Raw genomic sequence first — 25904 nt, forward strand, 5'->3', positions numbered from 1 at the left:
TCTATGTTTAATTCCCCGCCAGCCTCAATATGTCTAGCAAAAACAACTTTTGCAAGAGAGATGTTTATCCTGAAAAAAGCTTTACTGGGGATAACCTTACTAAAAAAGAACGCAAGGCAGTGAAATAACTGAACAATCACCAAGAGTTTGTAAAAAAAAAGAGCTGATAAGGGGGGGGGTGGGATTGTGTTATAGAAATGAACAAAGTACAACAGTGAAGTTTTGAGGTTGTTGAGAAATACTAATCACTATTGCAGATTGTCAGTAGACCCTACCACATCTCTCCAAGAGGAAATAGCCAGCCTCACAGCACATGCTGCGGGAGAAGGGCGGATTGATAATAACAAAAAACGATTATTTAACAAATTGCATCCGGTTACATCAGCTTTCTACAATCTTCGAAAGTTGCACAAAGACAGTGTGCATCCACTGGGGAGACCCATTGTGCCCGCCATTGTCTCTGTCTTGGAGCCTCTCTCATAATGCGCCAATTTTTTTCTTTCACCTTTCATCACAAAAAATGACCTTACACATACGGGACACGACCAAGACTATTAACATCACAGAAAAAAATCAAGATTGAGAAGCAAGGCATCCTAGTAACCGTAGACATCAAGGCGTTGTGTACAAGCATCCCCCTTGAGGCAAGCATAGAAGTAATGAGGAACTACTTAAACACACAATTGGACACAATAGACAATATTCAGATAGCTAAAGCACACCCACGGGTTTGTGACAGGGATGATACTCTACGTAAAATGGAATAAGAATGGATAAGGCGATTGAACACGGTAAGCAGTGGCCTCAACACCAGTATAGAATGGGCATTATTTATGCAAAGGTACATTCTCTAGGATTGAGGTTCAACCATTCATGACCATTTAGTCTAAGCAGGGTGTTTAGGAAGAACGATCAACTAAAATAATGTAAATAGGAGGCAGTTCACCAACACATTTGTGATGAATGGTCAGACACAGTGGTTGACCAACATATTATGTGTGGGGGGAGGTACAGGAGCTCAGTTGTGGCTCAAGCACATTATGGACAACATTGGCTCTTAGGTGCACTTATTTGACATATGTTTCTCATAATTGATGCATGATCAACAGTTATCCATGGATTATGTATAACCAGCATTTTGTTGAGTAGCATGATCCAGAATATCAATATAAATGTGGTGATACATAACAAATGATCATTCCAAGATGGCCACCATGTTTGCTATATATCCTCTAAGCATTGTCCTGGAAGCACGCATAGCTACATGCTCTACGACATCACGTGATTGGCTCAGCTTTATTCAGCGGTGAGTACCACGACGGACCTGTGTAAGGAAACTCCATATCAGGACCACCAAGGGCTGGTGACACAATACAGCGCTCGGCAGCCCTGGCTCCCTTGCCCTGCTAAGGACCACATCATTGACTGTTTGTTTTCCTTGCAGGCCCACTATGATGAGGTCTTTACACATTAAGCCTCCCATGATATGATATGTGTGAGTGATATGATTGTCCTAAATGTAAGTGAAATGGAGCACCACTTCCATTACGTTGGCTTTATTTGGGATAGATATAGGGGTGAGGCGATATCATTATGCATCACGCTAAGACAAACATACAACATTATTCATACAATGTGATATTTTAGTCCAATGAGAGATCTGGTGGCTCCTGTCCATTGGCTTTGTTTGCACCACATCTAGGTTCACCCATTTAGGGGTGTAGGCAACAATAGGGAGTGTATTTACTTATTACTCCTTTTGTACCACTTTTGAGGTTTGTCTTGCCATGACTAGAAATGCTTAATTTGTAGGTGTTGGTGCTGCAAACAATAAGGTGACTGGATACACCTTTTTTCTATTTTGTAGACAAGATATCAGTCAAGATAGCAATCAAGAATAGCGCAAGCCTTGGAGCCCAGGCATCAGCAATTTGAAGGCCGAGGTTAGTATGTTATCTATTATATACAATGACAGAAATTATATTCAGTTTCAGACTATTCATGATAGTTGTGTTGCCATTCACAGAGTTATATCAATTCATGGCACCCTTGCAAGCAAATCACTTTAACAAAAAAAATTACTTTCCCATTCAGGAACAAGGTGTAGGTCAGTAGCAACCTCAAGAACCAGATGATGCAAAGCATCAGTATCTTACATCTCCACCTTATGTATTCTTTGTTGTGTCTTGCAGCAATGGCTTTTAAGGGAACGGGTTTTTTTAAGAGAATGGATTTTCCTGTGAAATTACATGTTCTGTCCTGACAAAGGCCAGCATATATCTGTAAAAGTGAGTCCTTCTGGACGAGCGGATCTCCCTAAAAGTGCCAAAACAAACTGTGTCAACACATCCACTAAATAGACATCCAGAATAAATTTGAACCAAGGAATCTATGTGTTTTTCCATTTCAGCGTATCTAGACTTGCCACTCTACTGTGACAATTATGTGATGAAGTTTTCAGCCTCCTGTAAAACAAGGGACAATCAGTGGAATCAGTATAGAAACTGTTATTTGAGTGGATTACACCTCTGATAACCAGATTTCGTGGGATGCAGTCCAAACCTCATGAACATATCATCATTTTATTGTATTGTTGAAACAAAGCACTTTATAGCACGACTGGCATTTTACTAATCCAAGAAAAAAGCAATTTGCTTTGCACCTTTGCACAAATGTGAAAAAAATGGACAAAAAAAGTTAAATAACTACTTTTTAAATATTATGTTCAATTCTGTCTTAAGTGCATGTGCAATTTTAAATAAATTGTGTTTTTAATGATGTAGATATTCTTGTGTGGTGACTTATCACCACTGTCAGTAATTCTCTCAGTTGGAGTAATGGTCTGAAGAGGGAGGGGAAGGCTGTGACCATATTGTGTTATAGGCTACAATAGTATGTCATATATATGCCTCCTGTATGAACACGTACTGATCTTTTCAGCGTAACCCTATGTATTCCAGTTTTTTTTAAAGCCTTATTTCTGGATGTTTTGTTAGACTGGATTGCTCTGCTTACAAAAATGTGACCTGCTTAATCTATCTCATATAATAGACATGCATGCACAGTCTGATGAATCCAGGGAATGAGTCCATTCCCCCCAACGGGGACCCACCCCTTTGGGACTAGGGAATTGGGCCCACTATGCAAGACCCATCCTAGGGGACAGGGAAAGCAGGATCCCACTGGGGGTGACCACCCCCTTCTGGGAACAAGGAATCTCCAAGCATGATTTTATTTTGCCTTACTTTACTTCAACGTCGTCTGTTCTTTTGGATATATGTGAATTTCGCAGAGCAACCAGGGCCCCTTTAAGGTGGATGGCTGTTTTTCTAACCTGTATTTGTTGTTGCCGTTTGGGAAGACTGGAACCAATGGAAACCTCCCTTCTAGGGAGGGACATCAAGACAGCTGGACGCCAATAGAAGGGGAAACAATCTACTGGAGAGTGAGAAACGCCTGCTTGTAGGAGCGCATAGTGAAGGGTGTCACTCTATCCCAGGAAGAGATGAGCCAAAGAACTACACAGTCAACTAGGTGGGTGGAGACCCATGGCAACCTGCAAAATGCTGCTGCTTCAACAAATAGGTGGAGCCTGATGAGATAAGGGCCACCGAGGAGGGAAGCAGCCCTATACCAAAACAGATGCATCACTGTCCTACCTTTCCAACACGGGAGACCCAGAGAGGAGTTTAATGAATCCTGCAGACTCCTCAGTGAATCCCAGCCAAAAGCCTCCTCTGATATGGCCAGGTGAAGGCAGCCACTAACCGATCCTGACCCTGGGGGTGTTATTAACTGGTGGATCACATGGGAGGAGAAGGCCATCAAGGGAATGTGAGGACTCCGCCAGAAAAAACACAATAGTCATTATCTTATGATGGTGAGAATTCCCTAATACCTGATTATCTATGGCTTGTTGTCATCATACAGCTTTCCCTCCCAAACTTCCCTTAAATAAAAAGTGTGAAAACCCATATGGTAAATATGGAAGTAAAAATAACGGAATTAATACTTAATTGTGATTATCGTAATTCTACACTGTATTCGAATTGTGAGGTTAAGAAGCAACTATTAGTTTTTTTAAAAATCTCCCCCCAGTATACATCTGATAAATCATTAAAGCAGAACAAATTGAATAAACTTAAACTAAATAAGAGCATTAAGAACTTCAAGTCTCGTGATGCCCTAGGTACTGGAACGAGGAAGAGAAGTTCAAAGGCACATAACTGCAGTATGCATTATAGTGATTCTGATGACCCACACCTGAGATGGATTTTTAAATATATAAAGTCCCTTTCAGATGCAGGTCATCATGGGCAGCAAAAGCAGTGAGAAGCAGTGGAAAAAGCAGTTTGTAGAAGGTGAAGGAGTCAGAGACACAGCTTATGTGAAAGCAGGACGCTGTGTTAAAGCTGGGACAGAAGTTGTGAATCCTATGAAATGCAGAAAGAGCGCAGCGGGAAGCGGTAAAGAAACCGGCTGCCTGGAGGGAGAGAGAGGCTCTGCCAGTTCTGCGTACTGCTCTGGTGTGTGGCAATCACCCGAGTGTAACCTGAGTGAAGGTGGCTCCAATTGCTGGAGGCATGGAAGCATTGCAGAAGCTTTCAAATGCCTGGGTTTCACTGCCGAGAGCAAGAACACTAGCAGCGGTCCAGAGGAGGTGTGTGAGAAAACCGGTGAGTTGACCTGTGCTTTGGTGAGCCCAGGACACTCCAAACCTGACCACTGGCTTACAAGAGAATGATTTTGAATACTGAACTAATGAGTTAAGGCAATTTGGGCATAATTCTTATTTTAAGAAAGAAAGTGAAAGACACATAGTAACCAACATTTCCAAATAAAAAGGGAATAATATTTAAAAAGAGTGAAAAGAACTATTGTAACCACCATTGTCCAAGCCAAGACAGAACAATAGTTAAACAAAGTGAAAAAGAATAATGTAACCACTATTACCAAAGCCAAAAGAGAACAATGTTCAAACAGAATACATGTGATAAACAGAAAGGGAGATTACTTTTTTAAGGAGATTGTTTCCAGCATTACCTAATCCAAAGAAAGGCATATAAAGGAAACCAAAGTTGTCAGAAAAGAAGCCATCCTGGTGATAATTATCAAGGGGAGAGAAATATTTTCTACATTGCCTGGCCCAGTGAATCAGTGTGAAGTACATTGTCAATCCATGGAACAGTTGTTGATATGACTTTCTCCCTTGAAGATTGAAATGCCTTGGTAAACCACTTGTTATGTAGGTATCTTACGAATATCCAATGAAAAATATGTTTAAAAAAGTGTTGAAGTTTTAAAACAAGCCTTAGTAAAAATTACTGATAGTAGTTGTAGGAGTTTTGTGCTGGGAGGCGAGTAGAACAGGAAAGTGAAACTTAGCAGATAGTCTTGACAGGCAAGTGGACCAGGAAGAAATTGAAGTATTTGCAATGAAGTAGAAGGTTTTGGCAAAACAAAAATTGTACATCTGTCGGTGTGCTTGTTGAACTATTGTTAAACCATCACAACAAAACTGTGTTGTGTAAGAAGACGTCTGTTTAGTTTATCAAACAAGCAATTTGTGCACATATCAACTTTTGATTTGAAGAGTGAGAAGTCCTATTTGTTGCCAAGAAAAGAACCTATGGATTGGAGAGAATGTTGTGTCATAACTTGAGGGGAACTTGGCTATTGGAAAAACATACTTACTTTTTACTTTTCGGTTGGGCACATCATGGTTTGATCTATGGGAAGGGAATTCAACCCTGGATACATGAGGGGGTGTGAAAAGGGAGTGAGAACCAAAGCAGGGCTGAGCAGGCATACCCATCTGATATTCTATATACCCATGCATGAGATGTAAGGTTGGGGCAAGTTTTAGTGAATATTACCGCAGACTGAATTGAATTGAATTGATATTTTATTTATATTGTGCCCATACACAAGTGTTTCAGAGCACAAAATATATATACCAAATAAAGAACAGAACATACAATTTTGGTGATACAGAGGAACTGTGAAATACATAAGAAGTGCTGGCAAAGGAAATATACCAGGCAATCAAAACACATAAGAGGTCCTGACAAAGGAAATATGCCATGCAATTGAAATGCATAAGATGTCCTGGCAGGAGAGTACACCAGGAAGTTGGAATTACACAAAGAATTATTGCATGGAAGTATAATAGGTGATTTGCAATACCACCATACATAATAAAGAAGGACAGTGTTTTATAAACAGAGGAGAAACTTGTATTAAAGAAGCACTTTTAAAGAATGTTTTCCCTAAACAGGAACCATATGAATCAAGGAGAGACACAAAGGAATTGTTAGTAAAAGAGACAATTGCCATCCTACTTAAGAATCCAGGGTAAGGGGAACATTCTCTGGATCCAAGGTCTTCCACCTTGGAGAACATTTCTGTTAGAGTGATTCTTATTTTCAGTTGTGAACACTTTATTTGCTAATATCAGATTGAAGACATTTCCTTGCACCCTTTATTGCTTTGTTTATAGTGTGAGAGTCGGGATAGGATGTATTGGGCACAAAGACAGCTTTTCAGTTATTGACATCCCAAAAAAGACAAACCCTTAGTTGTTTTTTTGGGGTTTTTTTTAGGTAGGGAAACTCCTCTTTAGAATAGGGTCAGAGAGGCATTTTTCCAAACCCGTTTTTCATTTAATAAAAGTCTTTAGCCACAAAATGAAAATGGTGTGCTGACTCTCATTGCTGACTCCTCATAGAAGAGACAGCCAAAGAGGGCTGACAGGGCCCATAGCCCACACTGGGCTTGGAAAATGACTACCCCTGAAGTGGGTGGGAGAAGTGAGAGCCAAAACAGGCAGTGCAGGCCATAGCTGATAATCCAAATACCCAAAGATGGGGTGAGAGAAGCGACAACCAAAGCAGTACTTGGCAGGCCAATAGCCACGGCAGCCTGATAATCCATATACCCCATGATGTAGTGAGAGAAGCAAGAATGAAAGCACAGCTGAAGAGGCCCATAGTGCATGCAAGGCCAATAAACCAAATACCCCAAGAGGGGGTGAGGGGAGCAACAACCAAAGTGGGATGAGCAGGCCCGTTGACCACAGTTGGTTGGGACTCTAAAACCCCAAAATCTGAATACCCCAGGAGGGGTTGATAGAAGCAGCAATCAAAGCAGTGATGAGCAGGCCCATAGCCCACACTGGGCTGGGAATCTGAATTCCAGCAGGAGGGGATGAGATTTGAGAGAGCCAAAACAGGGCTGAGCAGGCTGAAGCCTACACTCAGCTGATCATCTAAATGCCCCTGGAGGGGCTGAGAGGAGCAACAACCAAAACAGGGTTGAGTAGTCCCATAGCCCACACGTTGCTGGACATTTAAAAAAAAAACAGCAGGAGTGAGAGAAGCGACAAACAAAGCAAGGCTTAGCAGGCCCATAACCCAGACCCGGATGATAATCCACATACCCCAGTAGTTGGTGAGACAAGCGACACAAAACAGGGCAGAGCAGGCCCATAGTCAACGATGTGTTGGTATTCCAAATACCCTATGAGGGGGTGAGAAAAGCATGAAACAAAGCAGGGCTAAGTAGGCACATTGCCTACATGAGCCCACAAGTAGAAATATGCCAACAGGCATGAAGTGAGAGTTTTATTTTTTTTTACTATTGATCCATCTAGATCAGAAGTACCTGTCATGTTTATTAAGGAGAATACCTCCCTGAAGAGGGCATATACTAGGAAATGTTCAGACTGCCTGATAAGGCCTTTGTTTTGCCAAGAGACATCTGTTTTGTTGTTGAGACGACTAGATGAACTGGAACCCTGAGAGAGACTTTGTGAACTCTTTGGTGGGGGGGAATGGATGTCAGAAAATCATCCACCATTAATTTGCCTAAGGGAGAGTAACCCTATCCAAATGTTACTACTTATAGTTTCTTTTTCTTTCATAGTGGTAGGGCAGATTTAGAATAGATTTTGATAGAGGACAGAAGTGTCTTTGTTAAGACGTACTGATGAGCACATGTTTGTTGTTTTAAAGAATAGGGACTGCATCTTAGAAATAGGATTAGAGGCACTTTATTTAATTATAAGTAAACCTTATGCTCAATCATGTGCTCTGGTCCATCTCCTATGTCCGACTCAACACAACATTTGGAGAGGTGTCTGTCAATGTAGAACCCAGAGTACTAGGTGCTGGTGTGCAGCTTGGGTGTGAAGAACTCAAGCTGCATATCAGGGTGCCAGGCCTGGATGTTAGGATGTTAGCATTGTTGGTCAATAGTAGGAATTCAGGCCTGGATGTTAGGATGCTAGCATTGTTGGTCAATAGTAGGAATTCAGTCCTGGAGGGGTTGAGCTTCAGGTAAGCACCGGGCATCCATGACTGGATCAATGTGAGTAAGGCCGTGAGCCTGTGCACGTCTTTAATGGAGACTATCTTAAGGTAGAGGTACGTGTCAGTTGCATATTGGTCTACGTGGATGTTGTGTTGAGCAAGGGGGTTCTAAGTGGCTCCATGTAAAGATTGATCCTTGCGGGACGCCACCAGAGATGGCTGGAGTTATTGATCTGGAGAAATGCTTTTGTACAAACTTGCAGCGATTGGCAAGGTACGATTTGAACCAGCTGAGGATGATCTTGCTGATCCCATGCAGTGATGTGGATTGTCAGTGAGTGTCTGATAGTCTATTGTGTCAAATGGTGCTGAGAGGTCAAGGACAACCAGGAAGCAAGAATGGCTATCATTCAGAAGTTAAGGGCATTGTCGATCAGCTTGATTGTAGCTGTTTCTGGGTCTGAATCCATATTGGTAGGACTGAAGAAAGTTGTGGCCTTCAATATGCTGGAGGAGTTGCATGGATACTACATTTCAATACCTAGAAAGGGAGGACAGATAATGGGGCGGTAGTTCCTGATGTCATCAGGTTTCAGAGTTGGTTTCCTGAGAAGCGGGATGAGTTTTACAGTCTTGAGGATCAAGGGGAAGGTGCCCTGAGTTAGGGAGTTGTTGATTTCAGGAAAGGAAGGGGTACCTCAGTAGGATGGATCTTGAGTACCGAAATAGGGGGGACATTGTCTGTGTACTTTGTGTCCTGGAGGGATGGTAGGGTGACAGTGAGGTCTTCCATAATGAGTATCTTGAAAGTTGTCCATGTAGTTGTGGTTTTGCTGTCAAACTGGAAATTATATTGTGCCTCCTATTGCAATGAATATATGTATATTGGACTATGCCAAGCTGCTTGTAAGTCACTTGCGAAGAAATCCGTGTTGCAAGGTCCTGACCTTAGAATCAATGTAAACAGCCATTTTAGGTTAATCCGCCATTTTAGGTTCTCTCTCTGTAAAGTCACCCTGTGAGTTAAAATGGTGGACAATGTCATTCCAAAATATAACATGGCCGTCTTGACCTCTGTGTGTAATTAATATATAACTGCAGGCTACTTGTTGGGGTCGTGAACTGAGACCTTGTCCTTCGCTGACCTGTGTATAAAGGATTACTCGTGCCAATGAAACTAATCCGCGAGCATATGTTAAGAACAATGTATCCAAATACTGAACTGAGAACACTTGTTTAACTACATTGTATTAATGTTTGAAGAAGACTTAATGATAAATCCTAAAATACACTGATACCGTGTAGACTTGTTAGCAAATGTATTAAAGGCAAACCCAAAGCCTACAGATGTGTGAACTCGGCATGAACCCTAGATCAGTAATGTATTAGAGGAATATTAACCCGCAGTAAGGTTGGACATCATGTTCGCAAACGTATATAAAGTGGGACTATTCTAATGTACAGCCCCACTCGCTGAGCACACCAAACCAGGCTGAAGTTCGCTGTGTTGTACTGAGGGCCGATAGCTATCTGTTACTTTTGTCCATTGAAACTGTTCAGTATAAAATAAAAGATCTTTGTATGTTCCTTAGTAACCCGTGTTCGGTGTATTTCCTTTTGGGGTACTCAGCCTCGATATTTTCACTGTGTTTTCACATTGCAAGATGGGATGTGTACTGTGCTGTCAGTTGTAGTGTTTCGTTGTGTTTGGTGGATCATGCTGATCATGGAGATGAATACGTTGATAGTGGTGGATTTTTCGATGAGATGTGGTACGGCTGGGTAAGGCAGAGGGTTGAAACATTGGTTGATCACTTTGAAGAGGGCTCTTCTTTCTTTTGTGGCCTTGGCCATGGTATTTTGGTAGTATTTGGCCTTAGCAGTGGTGATTAGTAGTAAGCATGCAACACAGTGTTCCTTGAGCAAGGTAAAAATGGATGTACTACAAGATTTTTCTTGTTTTCTGATGGTTCGTTTGTTGAAGATGAGTTCTTGAGTGTACCAGGGAGCTGAAGGTTTAGGCTTCAGGGTCTGTTGTTGCCCTGGGGCATTGCAGGTGATGTTGGATGCAAGGGTGGTGCTGAGTTCTTGAAATTTGCTATGTAATGCAACATACATGTTTCCAAAAATGAACACATTGGGAGCTCATGCAAAAAACAACGTTAGAATATGTTTCACTTCGTGAACATAATTATCCTGACAGTAAAATGTTGTTATCCATCTAAAAGTGATTTATGAAAATGTTCACGATTAGATGAAAATAGGAAAATGCTAACTTCTGAAACCTTTGTCAGGGCTTTTAAATGTAGAACATGCTTCAGCAAAGTGCTGCACAGATTCACTGTGTTTTATGATAGTGCTGCCCATTTGTTTAAACTAACTTCAGAGTGACAGGCTGCCGAGACTTCTTGATTAATATCTAAGCAAGGTCACGCTTTCTGGTTCTGAAACGCAAACAGACAATGTCAGAGGGAACCAGGTCTTGTCATAGGGACATGGAAGTCTGCACTATACATCACTCACACCTATTGAATTGAAATGATTGTTATGCATTCTGTTGCTCACCGCGGCTGGCAGTGTTATTCTGAAACCCTTCACAAGCCTTCTAGAAGCAATGCATCACTTAAGATTAGTAACTCCTAATGCGGTTAAGTCTGTACTTTTTTCCAAACTTGCAGTGACATAGTTTATTGAGAAGGGATCACTTTATCATTTGTCTCTTTGAAATCACATTTTGTTGCAGACCTTGTGTTGCGGCATTGCTCCAGTTCTCTGTCTGAAGATGTCTTCTAGGATAATGGATACACCCCCACATCACTTGATTTCTAAAAGCATCCATCACAGCACTTATCTTTCTGGAGTCAAAAGCCTGTGCAAAGTCCATAAATGGCAGACATAAAGATTTCAGACATTTTAATTTATTTTCTCTCCGTTGATTTATATAGTACAGTCTCAAGAAGCAAGATCACGCAGTGGAATTCTGCCCATTGTGATATGTATTCATTGCATCAACAGCAGTAGGTAAATCAGTCTATTCTTTCTTCAGCAAACATTAAGCATCACATCGCCAGAGAAATGGCTACAGATGCGTGCTCATATATACAGGTATGTTTCCAAAGAATATTTTTTAAACAAAAAGAGGCTCATTTGAGACATTTTTCATGAAGACAGAATCTGTTCTGGATTATGGAGTGCTTCAGGGTGGTTGATTCCGAGAGGGGATAATACGTATCTGACACGAGAGGCGATACAAACTAGTATGATAGCTCACTGAGTTCACTTCAAAGATCTGTGGTAACCTATAGTCGCCCGATTCAAATGCCTTTAACACCAGCTCATCCCTTAATAGTTCTGAAGGTGATAAATTGAGTACAATTGAGTTGGGAGATACGGAGCAATCTGGCATGAAGCTCTATGTTGATAATTGTTATTATTATAATAAAATGGGTAACGGATATAAGCATTTGTGTACTTGGTTCCTAATATCGACTTCAGTACGTGTCCCAAAAAATGTGTGATTCAAGATAATTAATTTCAATTTCTAAAAACCAACCCATACATTGTATCATCTGCTAGTGCCCAAGTTGCATGTTGCCTCTCCTTCACACCATGGTTTCTGTTATCCAGTCTTAAACTCACCCCACTCTCCCAGGTGTTTAAGATTTACATGTGCCTGCTGCGTGATGTACACAGTGCCATGATGTTTACTACTGCGTGCTGGAATCAACAACTTTTTAATTGAAAAAATAAACACAATTAAACAGATGATTGGATCAACCTCCCTTCACACTAGCACGCGCACCGCCCCTCTGGGCTGAATTCTCGCCTCTCTCGTCCCCTGAACCCCTAAAACTGCTTGCCTCCCTCAAACCTACCTCCTAGTCTGACAATACCAGTCCAGCCTCCATCAATAAACAATTGATGGGCCTGTTCTTCAACACACTCCTTAACACCCTAAAATCCCCTATGCAGGTGGCCAGGGAAAGACCATCGCTATTGGATCCTGATCCTGGACGTGTACAAGCGATGGAGGATCACCAGGGTGGAGGAGGTTTGGGGATGCTGAGTGAGGTACCTTAGGGTGAGACATGGTATTCTCCTTACCATAAGGATGGTCAATCTACTCTTCTCCCAACCTTTATGGTTCATTGGAAAAGTGTTCACCTTCCCTCACCTTTTCAAAAGCATAGTAATACTCGGACGAGGAAGGGGCAACTAGGAGCTATGAATATTACCACAATTTACCATTCAGGTACTGGGATGAATAAGAGGCCTGAAGGTCAGGCATGTCCCATGGACTCACTTATTTATGGTCAGACAAGTCAGGCAAGGTAAACCCTTAGCCTACACCTGCAGCCTATCAAGCCCACGGAGGTGTATAAAGGTGGGGACTGCAGGCAGAGAAATCAGTTTGAGGGAGAGCGAGCTGAAAGGTGAATGGAACAACCCGAGTTACACAGGACCAGCTGGAGGAAGACAACAATCCGAGACGCTGAAGGTGTGCAAGTTGAAGCATCAAGACGAAGCGTAGTGAGGGATTCGCGCCTCCAAGGAGCCAGAGAACTCTATGAAAGGGAGTCGAGAGGCGTATTTTTACCTTTTGAGGTGGTGTCAAGAAAGGACTCATTCCCCTGGGCTAAGAAGGGAGCCCAGAAGTGTCTGAGGGCCAGGCGATTAGACCTCGACCTCAGAGGAAAAAGATGTTCATTGGGAATGTCAAGAATACCCAACCAGTGTGTTAAACCGGTATGTGTCGGCAAGTGAATACAAAGTAACAGAGCGAATGAAGAGCAAGCGCGTAGAAAAGAAAGACGCATTGGTTGGACATTTTAAAAGTAGTTAATATTACAATGAAGTGATACAAAGTCTCTGAGTTGCTGCATGCATGAAAACCCATTCTTGAAATACTTTATGGAACTGTAAGCCTCACAAAAGATGGGGAGATGTCTGAAGAAACAAAGTGGGAGAAACATAGAGATCTGAACAGGGGAACTCTGTGAATACGGAAGTACCCAAAAAGACTTTTAAGAGTGAAACTAAATGTATCAAACGAAACCCGTTGTTCCCTTAAATTGAATGAAACAAACTGCATTCCTAATATTGAATATCGAAATGTACTCACTGAATTAAATTAAAGAAACAAATGTGTCAAAAGTGGAAAGGTGCATTCTACAAACTGTTCCTTACAATACATATTGAACTTTAAAGGAAACTTGAGAGCTCATGGTTGTGTGGCCTTTAAAGGGTGGACCTCTGGTCTAAAACAGCGCCTTGACCAGAGAACTGCTTGGCGTCAATAAGGAAGCTTTCTATAGTGGAAGCAGGAAGCCATATACCATCAGACTTGGCAAAAGGTGTCCCGAGTTGTGAAAGTCTAGCTAGAAGACCCAAAGCTCAAAGACATTTGCTTTCGAGTTTAACATTAAGCTTGGGCAAGGGAACCCTAAGCCTTGGCATTTTGAAACTGCATATCACAAAGGGTGGCCATGTAGCCAGTGCAGTTTTAGCCATGACTTCAGCAGGGGGTAGAGGGAGAGAAAGCAGAAGCAAAGAGGAAGGTTTTGAGGTGCTTCCAGAACTGGAGATGGTTCTCCTCAAGTTTCAGGGAGGCAGGAAGGCTGTTCCAGAGGAAGGTCCCAGCCGAGGTGAGAGATCTACCCCCAACTCGTTGCTTGGAGAAGCGACTGACCCTGAGGGAGTTGGAGGCAGATAAGCAAAGGGCTCGAGAAGGAAGATATTTGGGAAGAGAGAGTTGAAGGTATTGCGGCCCCAGGCCCAGAAGGCCTTGTGGACAATGCATAGGGTTTTCAACTTAATCCTTGCAGCCACTGGGAGCCTGGGCTTGAGGCCAAGGACAAGTCTTGCAGTCCTGTTCTGGATAAGTTGCAGAGGGCAGAGTAGAGGCAGGCAGATTTAGATAGAGGCTGTTGCAATAGTCCAGCCTAGAGAGAACCAGAGCTCTGGAGACGGTGAGCTTCTGGGGGAAGGAGAGGAAAGGAAGAATACCTCTGAGGAGGTGCAGATGGTAGGGTGACTTCTTAGAGACATCAGAGATGTGAGGAGAGAAGGAGAGTGTGGAGTCGAAGATGACCCTGAGGTTTTTAGCCTTGCAGGTGGGGGCAGGAAGAGGGCCAAGGGATGCTGGCCAGAGAGCTGCAGGGAAGGAGGGAGTGGGTGTGCCAATGAGTAAAATCTCAGTCTTACTAGCATTAAGGCAGAGGTAATTGGCGGCACACCACTCCTGGATAGCAGACAGATGTCAGAGATGAAGGAAGGAGAGGAGGAGGCGAGGGTAGCCTGAAAATGAGCTGGGTATCATCCGCATAGCACTGAAAGTTGCGACAGAGAGCGGCGGTGGGGAATGGAACCCTAAGCTTTGGTGCCCTGGAACTGTATTGCCCTGCAACTGTGTTGAACTTGTGGAAGGGCATACTGGTCTTTATGCAGCTGTGTTCCTTCTGATGCTTGATGGAAGATACATTGAACTTTATAATGAACATATGAACATTTGGCTAAAGGCAGCTGAAGAGTAAGCCAGCGCTGGAAATGGAGTTCTGATTGATAACCCTACACATTGTTTGTATTAGTTGTGAGGGCAAGGATAGAAATTTGACACAGACAGACCTTTAAGTTGACCAAACCGACACAGACCTTCCTTAGTCTCTTTAGGTAAGGAAATGTCTCCATAGTATAGGGCAAGTTAGGCGTTAATCCACCCTGACCTTTTCTTTAATAAAATATTGTTTGTCTGTATCTCCTTCCAAGATGCCAACCTCACACATCATGAATTCTTCCCTCATTGAAGGGTAATTCCTGGACAACCTAAAGACAGGTCTTATACGACCACGTTTGTATAAACTGACCGTAGAACAAGACCCAAACAAGTTACCAGCTCATTAGTAATGAAAGGAGTGTTAAAATGCAAGCATGCATTTATAGCCAAATCAAAGGTAGGTAGAGAATGACTTGGTCTCTAACAGCATCTCTTTTCAAGGTGTGAGGACGGGTGCTGTGTCAAATTGTCAGAGTGAGGCAATGTGAGCAGCTGGACCGAATTTTGCATGGCACTCAGCTGAACTGGGTCATAGCGCCCAGGGTTCAAAGGTGATGTATGTTTATTGCAAGGTATAGTCAAATACCATGCATCTCAAAGGTGTGCGGCTATGTGAACAGCTGGAACACAGTTTTCATGGGACTGAGTTGTATTCTATGGGACCCAGTGCATGATGGACTGGTAAAAAAAGGCAGAAGCATATTAGTTGCAGTCATGCAGTGCATATCATATAGACTTGGGTAGGAGTGCTATGTTCCGCTTTGCTGACCCCTCTTGTGCTCCCAATTTCCCTGCAAGGGCATGTGGGTAGCGGTTAGCACTCGAGTTGGGCATGACATCTGTTCTAAATGTATACAGCTAGATTGTGTCTCTGGAATGACAAAAAGAACTGCTGAACCTGATCAGATATTTCGGTTAGGCAAGTATTGTTTACACTTATGCTGCAGGTATTCCAGTCCTTTGTTGTAAAAGACTCGATGGGTGACGCACTTCACCTTGACAGAGGATTGCAGCCCAATTAGAATCCAGTGAAGGACATGGAGGGCGGGGAGATGTTTTTGGGCCTCGAGCTAGATAGTGCATTGCAGCAGTGTTTTGTACTCATTGAAGTATTCTTAGCTGTGATGCAGGGGCACCTAAGTAGAGGGCATAATTTAGATGTGAAAGGATCATAGCAATGATTGTGGAGACTTTGTGATGGAAGGTTAGGTAAAGAAAAAGGCGGCATAGAATGTGCTTGTGTAGGAAACAGAGGTTACAACCGAATTGATGTGATGTGAAAGGGTCAAGTCTGTGTCCATAATGCATCCGAGATTGTTTACTATGTTGGAGGTGGGCCCAGGGAGAGCAGCAAGGGGGTAGTATGAGGGGAGAGGGCAGTCCTCCCACATACCATGAGCTCAGTTTAGCCTGGATTTAGTAGGAGGTGGGTGGCCGTCATCCAGAGTTCGATCTCTGAGAAGTAGGTTGCAGGATCAGGGGAGTTGGACACAGGGTTAGATGTGATTTAGCAGGTGATTTGGGTGTAAATGTAGTGTGACACTGCTTTGGACCATGTCTGCTCACTTTGACCACTGCATTCAACACCATCCACCACCACATCCTCCTCTCCCTCCTTGCCAACAGGAAGGGATTTTCTAACACTGTACTGAATTTGTTTACCTCCTTCCTTTCGGGCTGACATCAGGAAATCCAGATGAACACATTCCATTCTAACCAACTCCCAGTCTCTTGCAGAGTCACCTAAGCTCCCTCCTCTGACCAATGCTTTTTAACTGTTGATAGGAGTCTCTGGGCACACTCTGCAAAAATCCCCAAGTAGCCATCCACGAATACATGGATTATAATAAGTTGTACATGAGAGTAAGCAGCCACACAACGTCCATCATCTCTGAGATTTCCTAGCCTGTTTGTGGTCTGTAGCATGTGCCCCCTAAACGCCTATGTATAGAAGGCATGCAGCATAAAGTTGCCTTCTGTGCACAGGCCTGTAGGGGGGCTGGCCTATAAAGGAGCTGGAATAGTGGTGCAAGCTGCTGCTAGAATGCATCAGGTAAATGGGGTACAAGGATAGGGGGGCAGGTAAGTGGTTGGGGCCATTCAGCGGATGGAGGCTGCAGGGGAATGGTCCAAAGGAACCCACCTCAGAAAAAAACCAGGAGAAGGTTGCAAACAAATGGCCAAACTTACAGTTGAGGTATTTTAGCCAACAATATGCAAGTTCAGACTTTTTTGGTGGCAAACAGATATAACTCCTACCTAGCCATCATCTAGTCATGGATATCAACTGCCTATATCAAACCTAACCCTTCCAAGTCCCAATTCATTCCTCATCTGTCCCCCTCCTAAATAACAATTGATCACTGATATGCGCCTTTAAGGTTTTGATCCAAAACTTTTCAATTTAGCAAAATTCTTAGGCTTCACCATTGACAGCAGCCTATCTGTCCAAAGACACTTATGCAATATGGCCCAAACGGCCTGACTCTAAATCTCTATCCTATTAAATCAAACATTTCATCCTGCTGGAGGACATCTGGACCATAGTGATGTCATTGTGATCAGCCAAAGATTAATGGATGTAATGTCCTCCTGACGGGGATCCCAGGCACTCACTTGGATCTACTAAAAAGCCATCCACCATGCCGCAGCAAGCCTTATTATCGGTGCATGGATATTTGACCAAATCACCCCTGTGCTGCACAAATTACATTGACTTCCTCTTTGTCCAAGTAGATTTTTCAAGACTGTGTGTATCATCTGCAAAGCAGTGGCAAGTAGTACACCAGTGTACCTGGTGGCTAAAACAGACATATCTGGTGGAGCATGCTTCTAGCACAAGAAAGCAACCAACCGGGTGGAATGCCAACTTGTTAGCAAAGAGAGTACCTGCAAACAATCCTTCTTTTTTTCACAGACCAACCCTCTGGAACTCGATCCCGGTAACGAGCAGGAATGCCCCCACATTTGTTCAATTTTACAAATTTCTGAAAACATGTCTTTTTCAAAAACACCTGACCAAGGACTATTCCAGGTGGATGCACAGACTGACATACAGACCGCAACTCACAGCACTGCCTTACTGCTAAAGGATAGCCGCCCTAATGCTCGCTCTATACTGTGTACATTGCTCCGCTGATCTCGAGCTAGGTTGACACTTTAAAAAATAAATAAAATGAAACAAGAATAAAGTAAAGTAGGTCTTCTCTATTTCAGAAACATACAATGATTAAATAATAAAAGAGAGAGAGAGACGCTAGCATGCTCATGCACTTTCCGGCAATCAATGTATGTTTAAAGTACTCGACTGGTGGCAGGACATCTGACAAACATTTCTATACTGGACACAAAGCACAGAAAGAGATGATATTCTGATTCTTGTCACTAGGGCATGGGGATAGTGAGGAGCTAGCACACACCACTTCTCCAACTCTAGATCAAGGTCCCTTTCAGGACACTCATCACTCCTTCGATGAGAGCATTGCTTGCTTAGGAAATAAAATGCATTTCAAGATACTGTGACTAGCTCAAAGTGCATACCATAATCTGGGGAACCTTTTTTCTTTCTTTTTCTTTGCTTCTGACTAGATACCTGACTATAAGAACCTTCATCCTAGCAATGGAAATTCAATTTTACATACTGGCTAGCAATGTGAGCTGCTCTGCAGGGCACACCTTTTCAGATATAGCCCCTAGGATATGGAATTGTCTACTACAACTAATTACATTCAGGGATAGCAAATTCTAGTAGACCACTTGCATTGGCTAAGACATTTCATGAATGCTCAGTACTATTTCTGTGGCCGTCGACCATACTTGCGAGTATGGGGATGTTTGAAACTTTTATACGACGTTTATTGCAAACAAACTTTGTTTGCAGTAAATGGAAAATACAAGCTCCACTAAAACTTAGCAGGAAGCCTAGAAGCACTCTCTTTGGCAACTGGCATATAATTCAAAGAAAATAATAACTGTCATTTGTGCAAACACTTCAATTTAAATTCCAAAGAATAGTTTTCACTATCAAAATAATGTTTGTCATAACATGAAAAATAATGTTCTTAACATAGTGATATTGTTTTCTGAAGCTGCCATTGTACTCTGTAACGTAAATTGTGCCCAAAATTACAAAATTACAATTGCAAAATTATATACATCAAAAATATATTCTTTGTAAACACGTTTTTCATACAAATACATACATTCCTTCTAACAGTGTCTTTATAATTTGAACTATAAAGAATGTGTTTTTTTTGTATGGACAAATAGCTCACAATAAGTGTTGTTCCCATCTAAACTTTTGGTTTGACATGTTTCGAATCTCATGATCCTTTTTCAAGGCAATTAAAAACCTTCTCTCCTTATGTATGCTGTGATCACAAGGAGTACCAAAAATATCCAACCTCAGGCTTCAAAGTAGCCAGTGTGGCAGCTTTGCACCAAATATGAGTGTACTTATGATCACAGGTACAATTTTAAAGAAAGCTCTGGTGAATATGTTTTCACCCATTGTCAAATGGCAAGTGCATTTCTTTTAGGTCGAGTATGTAAACTAAGGAAATTGTCCTGCAGGTCTAATGGGACATTTTAGAATGTGCAAGGCCTGATATGGCCTTTTTAGCGTCTCCCTTCAAACTGCTTATTAAACATTTTGGATTAGTAAAGAATACAAAAACAATTTAGAAAACAACTAAAATAAGGCTTTCTAGTTTATTTCATCTATTAAACTTCCAGATCCGTGGGTGATATTTTCCTTCTAGATAACACTACATATAGATCCAGCATCTGTCTTTATATTTCCGCCCCAATATAAAGAAGCCACTAGTGGGGTATTTGTGTGATTCAAATAACATATAACATCAGATTCTTTCGTAGGTTCAAACGTGCAAATAAGGACGTTTGGGCAACAGAAGAAAGGTGCATAATGTCCGCTAAAACTGACAAACAGAGCATGGTAGAAAAAAAGGGCAAGGATCTCTGTGGGTGTTTTGTGTTCACTGCAAGATGTGCATTGTGTTTAAAAGTAGAGAAGTGTGTTTTATGCAAAGAAAAAGCTATTTGTATCTGCTTGTTATAATAAAAATGTCCTTATTTTCTAGTGAATTGGTCTTTCAAAAAATCTATTTCTTTCAACAAATCAGTTTATTTCATACGATTTATCAAATTGGATTGCTCATTTTAAGGGGTGTGTTTTTCGTTTAGTGAACTAGGTATTTTCAACTTGTCTCGGATGAAAATGTACTGGACAATTTGGTACAGTCCACTTTTTGGTGAAAACATCAACCAAGCACTAGCCTTGTCATCAAACAATATATCTGATACAAATTCAGAGATGTGGTTCCGTATTTTAACAGACATATTGTAGACTGGCAACACCATGAGGATGGCGGCATGCTTCTGCTTTGAGCAAACGTGTTGGTCTCATTGGTGCTCATTGGTGGTTTTCTCTGGTCTATTCGAACATAGGCAACCTCTGCTTATGCTTCCAAGAACTATTTCTCAAAGGGAAAAAAAAACAAATGGACATTCTTGTATAGGATCCATTTTAGCATGACACGAAGTTGACCAAGACAAGACTTTCCTGCCTGCTTATATTTAAAGTACACCCTGGCAACCTTGGAAAGACATGTTTAGTTTTGGCTACATGCCCTCCGTTGTGCTTAGAGTTATACACCTGGCACATGGGAACACTCAATGTGCAAGCCTGTTTTCCTTGAAATCCATATCCATTTAATGTAATCAACTCACCCACATTGATTAACTCCTAATGTTATGTCAATAGCTCAGTATACATCAGTACATCATCAATCATTGTTGCCATGCATAACAGGCATATTGGTCAAGGACATCATCACTTGTTTTACTTCACATGTTTTATTTACAATATTAATTGTTCGAATTGCTAGGTTGGCGTCTCTAGACCCTGGGAACCCAGGTTCTAATCTAAGCATGAATTCGGACACACGTTGTGTTATGTATACATGTAAAATCAAACACTGTTGAATGTCAATTGTAAGAACTACATGGACCCAGCCGGTAACCTCTTGGTTGATGTTATGTGTTCTCCATTTGACTCGTTCTTCTTTTTGTATCGCCACTCTTCTACTTCATGTATCTAGGTCTGTGATATATGAAATATCATTGAAACATATCTTTATTAAATGCTAAAGCATTTCTCTGTTGCATAGTTATGTGAACATGTTTTGTAAACAGAGTTTTTGAACTGCTGTCCGGTACTACACAAAAGTGTTTTTCATGCAATCCCGCAGATTAGATTACATAGTCTGACCAGCATTCTAGATTCCCCGAGGTGCTCGAGGTAAATTTGATACAATATTTTTTTTAGATTACTTTCTGGGAGACAAAAGCTACTTTTAGCTAAATGGTTCACTGTCAATGTCAGCTCTTTTCTAGAACAAAAACTTCCAGAATAACCAAATTGAGCACAACATTCTCTGATTAGTAATGCAAAATCATACCCCCTGCCCCTCCAAGCAGTTGCCGAGGTGAAGCCCCCTTTCAAACTGTTAATGGGCCTCATTATGAGCCCAGAGGTCGCCGTGCCAGTAAAAATGGCACGGCTACCGTCGGAGTTATTTATTTTCCAGCGGCCGGCCATGGGGACTTACTGGGGCATTACAGCACTGGAGGTCCCGGTAATTCCCCATTGCCAGGCGCTGGAACCAATTACTCCCCATTCCCATTTGAGTCCCATTGGACTCAATGGGAATGGGGAGGACGGTAGCACCGGCACCATTCATAATGGTGCGAGGACAGTAGCACCGGCACCGGCTACCGTCAAGGTCTGCGAGCGGGTGCGTTCCGCCCACTAGGTTACACCTGGCGGGTTAGGAAGGCACCCGCACACAGAACTCTGAGTATGCTGGTCGGGTAACAACAGTGTCAGTAGCTTACCAGAAGCGTTGTTACCGGACCGGCATACTTATAATGAGGCCCAATGTCTTTTATCGACCAAATAAAAAACAAAAGCGGGGTCTTGATGATAGCTAGCACCATTTAAATAGACTTCCCATGTGATTGAATTGCTATATTTCGAACAGATATTAAAACAAGAGAAAATAATGCTATTAAAGTGACGTGCCGATTTGTCGCCAATACCTTTTAACCTAAAAAGGTTTTTTTCACATTGAAACAGAAGCATATATGAATAGTGAATATACAGGCCTTCTTAAAATAGATGAGTGGATGGAGGAAACTTCCTGTGCCAGGGGTGGGCAGCTCCTAATAGCCACTTTTGCTAATTCAAGGAGATGTTTACTGTCCTCCAATGAAAATATTCACCATTCAAAAATGTGTAGATAGGGAAGCCAGGATAATGAAGAAGATTTCATGGGGTCCTCCACTCAAAGTGTTTTAGAAAAATGGTTTGAAAGGGAAGAATTGACAGCAAAATTGTTTGAGAAAAATGGTGTAAAAAGACATTCATTTTACAAATGGTTCTCGAAGGTAAAACATGAACAAATCCGATGCATGCAAGGTCCACAACAGTTCGAAGAAACCTTTTCACATAGTCCCCCGATGCTTCTTCCACAATAGATACCCGCATTGTCATTGTAAATCCCTTTCATGATGCTGTGCTCAAAATATAGGCCAGCATTAAAACAATAAATCAAAACCATGAAGCTGTGCCACAATATATGCCAGCCTTGCCATTGTAAATCACGTTCATGAAGTTGCGCCTCAATATGTATGCCAGCAATTCCTGGGTAAGCCCCTTCATTACACTTGTAGGGAAGTTTAGCACTCCTGGTGTTCTTAAATGTTAGCCTTCTGCTTGGATACATTCAGGCCTTATGCTACGCTCCTTAGTTCGGATTGCACATTCATTTCCCTTTATAGCACGAAAATATACTCATAGAGACACACAAAAAATCACATTCACTCACTTTGTGCATCACATTAACTTGATATATCTTCAAATGAAGCAATGATGATGTGAACAAACCACAGATTAACATTAAAAAATATCACCATACGTTGATTTTGCATTTCCTGATTACAAACGTGCAGCCTTTAAACAGAGCATGATAACAGACAGAAAACAAATCGAAAACTGATTTAACAGGGGCCTCCAAGAAGTGCATCAGAACCGCTGCTTGGCTGCCCTGACTGCCCAGTTACTGGATTACCTTCAATGACTTTTAACGTGAAGATAATACTGCTTTTGCAGAAGATGTGTTGTGAAGACCTCACAAGTCCCACCCATTATTTCCCAGACTTTCATTTAAGGCTTGCACAGGTGCATCCACACGCACACATCCGAGAAGTGCATCAGAAGTGCTGCTTGGCTGCCCTTACTGCCCAGTTACTGGATTATGTGCAAAAGACTTTTAACGTGGTACGGCTGGCAATTCCTTTTGGCTCTCTTCACGGACTCTTATGATTCACTGCTAAGGAAAGGTTCAACTCAATAGTAATTATATATTGTTTCTTTTGTTATTTTAGAAGATGATTCTGCTTTTGGGGAAGATTTGTTGTGAAGACCTCACAAGTCCAGGCCATTATATCCCAGGCTTCCATTTAAGGCTCGCCCACACTCATCCTTGCATGCGCATCCGAGAAGTGCATCAGAAGTGCTGCTTGGCTGCCCTTAGTGCCCAGTTACTGGATTACCTGCAAAGACTTTTAAGATGATACGGCTGGCAATTACTATTGGCTCTCTTTGTGGACTCTTATGATTCACTGCTAAGGAAAGGTTCAAGATAACACTCTATATATAGATATTAATTGTATATTGTTTCTTTTGTTATTTTAGAAGATAATACTGCTTTTGCAGAAGATTTGTTGTGAAGACTTCACAAGTCCCGACCATTATTTCCCAGACTTCTATTTAAGGCTTGTGCGCGCGCATGCGCGCGTTGCATCAGAAGTACTGCTTGGCTGCTTGGCTGCTTAGCTGTGCAGAGGTCGGCACACTTCTGCTTCATCTATGTTTTTATCAGGCGAGTTACTGTCCTTTTATTATTGATTCTCATTGATGAAGTAAAAGATTCAGAGTGCAATAACGATACGCTCATGCTTATCATGTACCCTGGTATTTGATACCGCCTCAGAAACAGATAAACAAATCAGTAATACACTTAAAGAGAACACCGTCTAGAAGCTCTCCATCATTGAGCGCCACTAAGAATAATTGTGCGGTAGCCCAAGCGCAGTCAAAAATCCATACTGTTGACATTTGTGACTTCTACAACCCGGAGACTCCAACAAACGCCATATGCGTAGTGAATGAGCATGGCTCAGCCGTAACCCAAACGGCGCATTCGCCCGCAACTTTACCTACTACAGATACGTGTTTAATGAACCTAGCAACGCCGTCTGATTCCCTAATGGCTGCATGCATTACAACCTCTTTGTTGTAACAACCCAGCTCCTGTGAGGCTGTTGTAAAATCTCTTGCAACATCCCTAAAGCCACCAACAAGTGCACTCGAAACTAACACAGCTCGCCCACAAGTGAAAACTTCCACGGCCCCAATCGCTGATGAAGTTCTCCCTTTGAACAACATAGAAGGATCGCTCACTGATATTATTTCAAATTGTGATGTTTCCATGCCGACAATTTCTGGATATTCCCAAAAAACAGATGCTATTCAAATCATAAAACTAGAAACTCGATACTCTATGGTAGATCCTTTGTCTGTGTTGGCGATGGTAGACACCCTCCACTTGCTTCCCCAACTCCCTCTCGTGCCCTTAATCTTTCCCAGTCACTGATAAGGTTTCCTCACTCCGCTCATAATTCCTCTGCCTTGTCGATATCGTTTGCAAACCCGACCCCACGGAAGTTGGTCCCTTCTCTATGTCCCCACAAATAGGTCTGTTTCAACCATCTGCAACTCCTCTCTTAGATATTACCTTAACAGCGATGAACACAACGCTTGTATCTATAACACAATTATTTGAAAGTCTGGACAACAAGGTCAACTACCAGACTTCCCTCATGATGCAATTTTTGCAAAGACAGGTAGAATTGAAAAAAATGTTAAATCTGAAAACCAAATTTGAATGCAATCATGTCATTACCCTTGACAATACCATGTGGAACCCTAATAGCCTTACCACAACCAACACGATATAAGGATGCCATCACTGTCGTGCCTGTATCCTTTGAGACGATGCCGGCCCCTAAACAAGTAATATGTGATGACAATGGGCCTCATTACACGGTAGACGGTAAGGGATTACCGGCACCGGTAATGGACCGGTGCCGGTAATCCCTTTCCGCCCTACTACGAGGTCCCTTAGCGGGTCCCTCCCCTAACGCCTGGTTTTACCAGGCGTTAGGGAAGGGACCCGCTAAGGGACTCCAGAGCTAATAACGGTACTGCAAATTGCGGTACCGTTATTAGCTCCTTCCCCATTCTCATTGAACCCTATGGGGGCTCAAATGGGAATGGGAAATGGTTCCCGGAATGGGGACTTACCTGGTCCTCCAAGGTCGGAATGACCCGGTAAGTCCCCATTCCGGGAACACGGACCCGGAATGCGGTAAGGGGGTAGCCATGACGCTAATAGCGCTATGGCTACCGCCTACCGCGTAATGAGGCCCAATGCCTCTGCTAACACATCACTGCAAGTTGAGTCAACACATCTACTCACCCAAAGAGCAACAGAACTGACAGCCCCTAAAGCAGTTGAGAACAAACCTACCTTCACTATGTTTGCGGCAACTAAGAAAAACTCCAAAATATGCCCCGAACCTAAAAAACAGTGAAAAACATGAAGGCTAGCTCTTCGCAAAGACAGTATAGTTCTTAACATTTTTACCAACCATATCTCTCCCGAACAAGGTAGACAGAGTGATCCTGTGGGGCATTTTGGACGAAATGAGGGTTTGGGGGGTACCATTATGTTTGCTCAACATTTTGGCACTTTACACAGCAGCTGTCTTCTCGCCTTTGCAACGCAGGCTGCTGTTAGAGTCCTAGCCATTCCCGACCTATCTATGAGATGGCAAAAAATACACACACACATTTTATCACTGCTCTCATTAGATTTCTACACCGACTACAGTCTTCC

The 25904-nt window shown here is 42.3% G+C and overlaps 1 protein-coding gene across 4 annotated transcripts in view; it reads left to right on the top strand.

The window, feature by feature from the left end:
* The window catches only part of ZMAT4 (zinc finger matrin-type 4), a 2593958-nt gene that overhangs the window by 2387622 nt on the left and 180432 nt on the right, over positions 1 to 25904 (top strand). For 2 of the 4 annotated variants that reach the window (XM_069617626.1, XM_069617627.1), the window contains one exon: positions 1868 to 1943. The exons of the other annotated variants lie outside the window; for them this stretch is intronic. In XM_069617626.1, coding sequence (XP_069473727.1) covers positions 1868 to 1901 — 34 coding nt within the window. In that variant the 3' untranslated portion in view covers positions 1902 to 1943. The remainder of the gene's footprint in view (positions 1 to 1867; positions 1944 to 25904) is intronic. 4 annotated transcript variants of the gene reach the window in all.

Source organism: Ambystoma mexicanum, chromosome 10, assembly GCF_040938575.1.
Source record: "Ambystoma mexicanum isolate Mex_15411 chromosome 10, UKY_AmexF1_1, whole genome shotgun sequence".
Taxonomy (NCBI): domain Eukaryota; kingdom Metazoa; phylum Chordata; class Amphibia; order Caudata; family Ambystomatidae; genus Ambystoma; species Ambystoma mexicanum.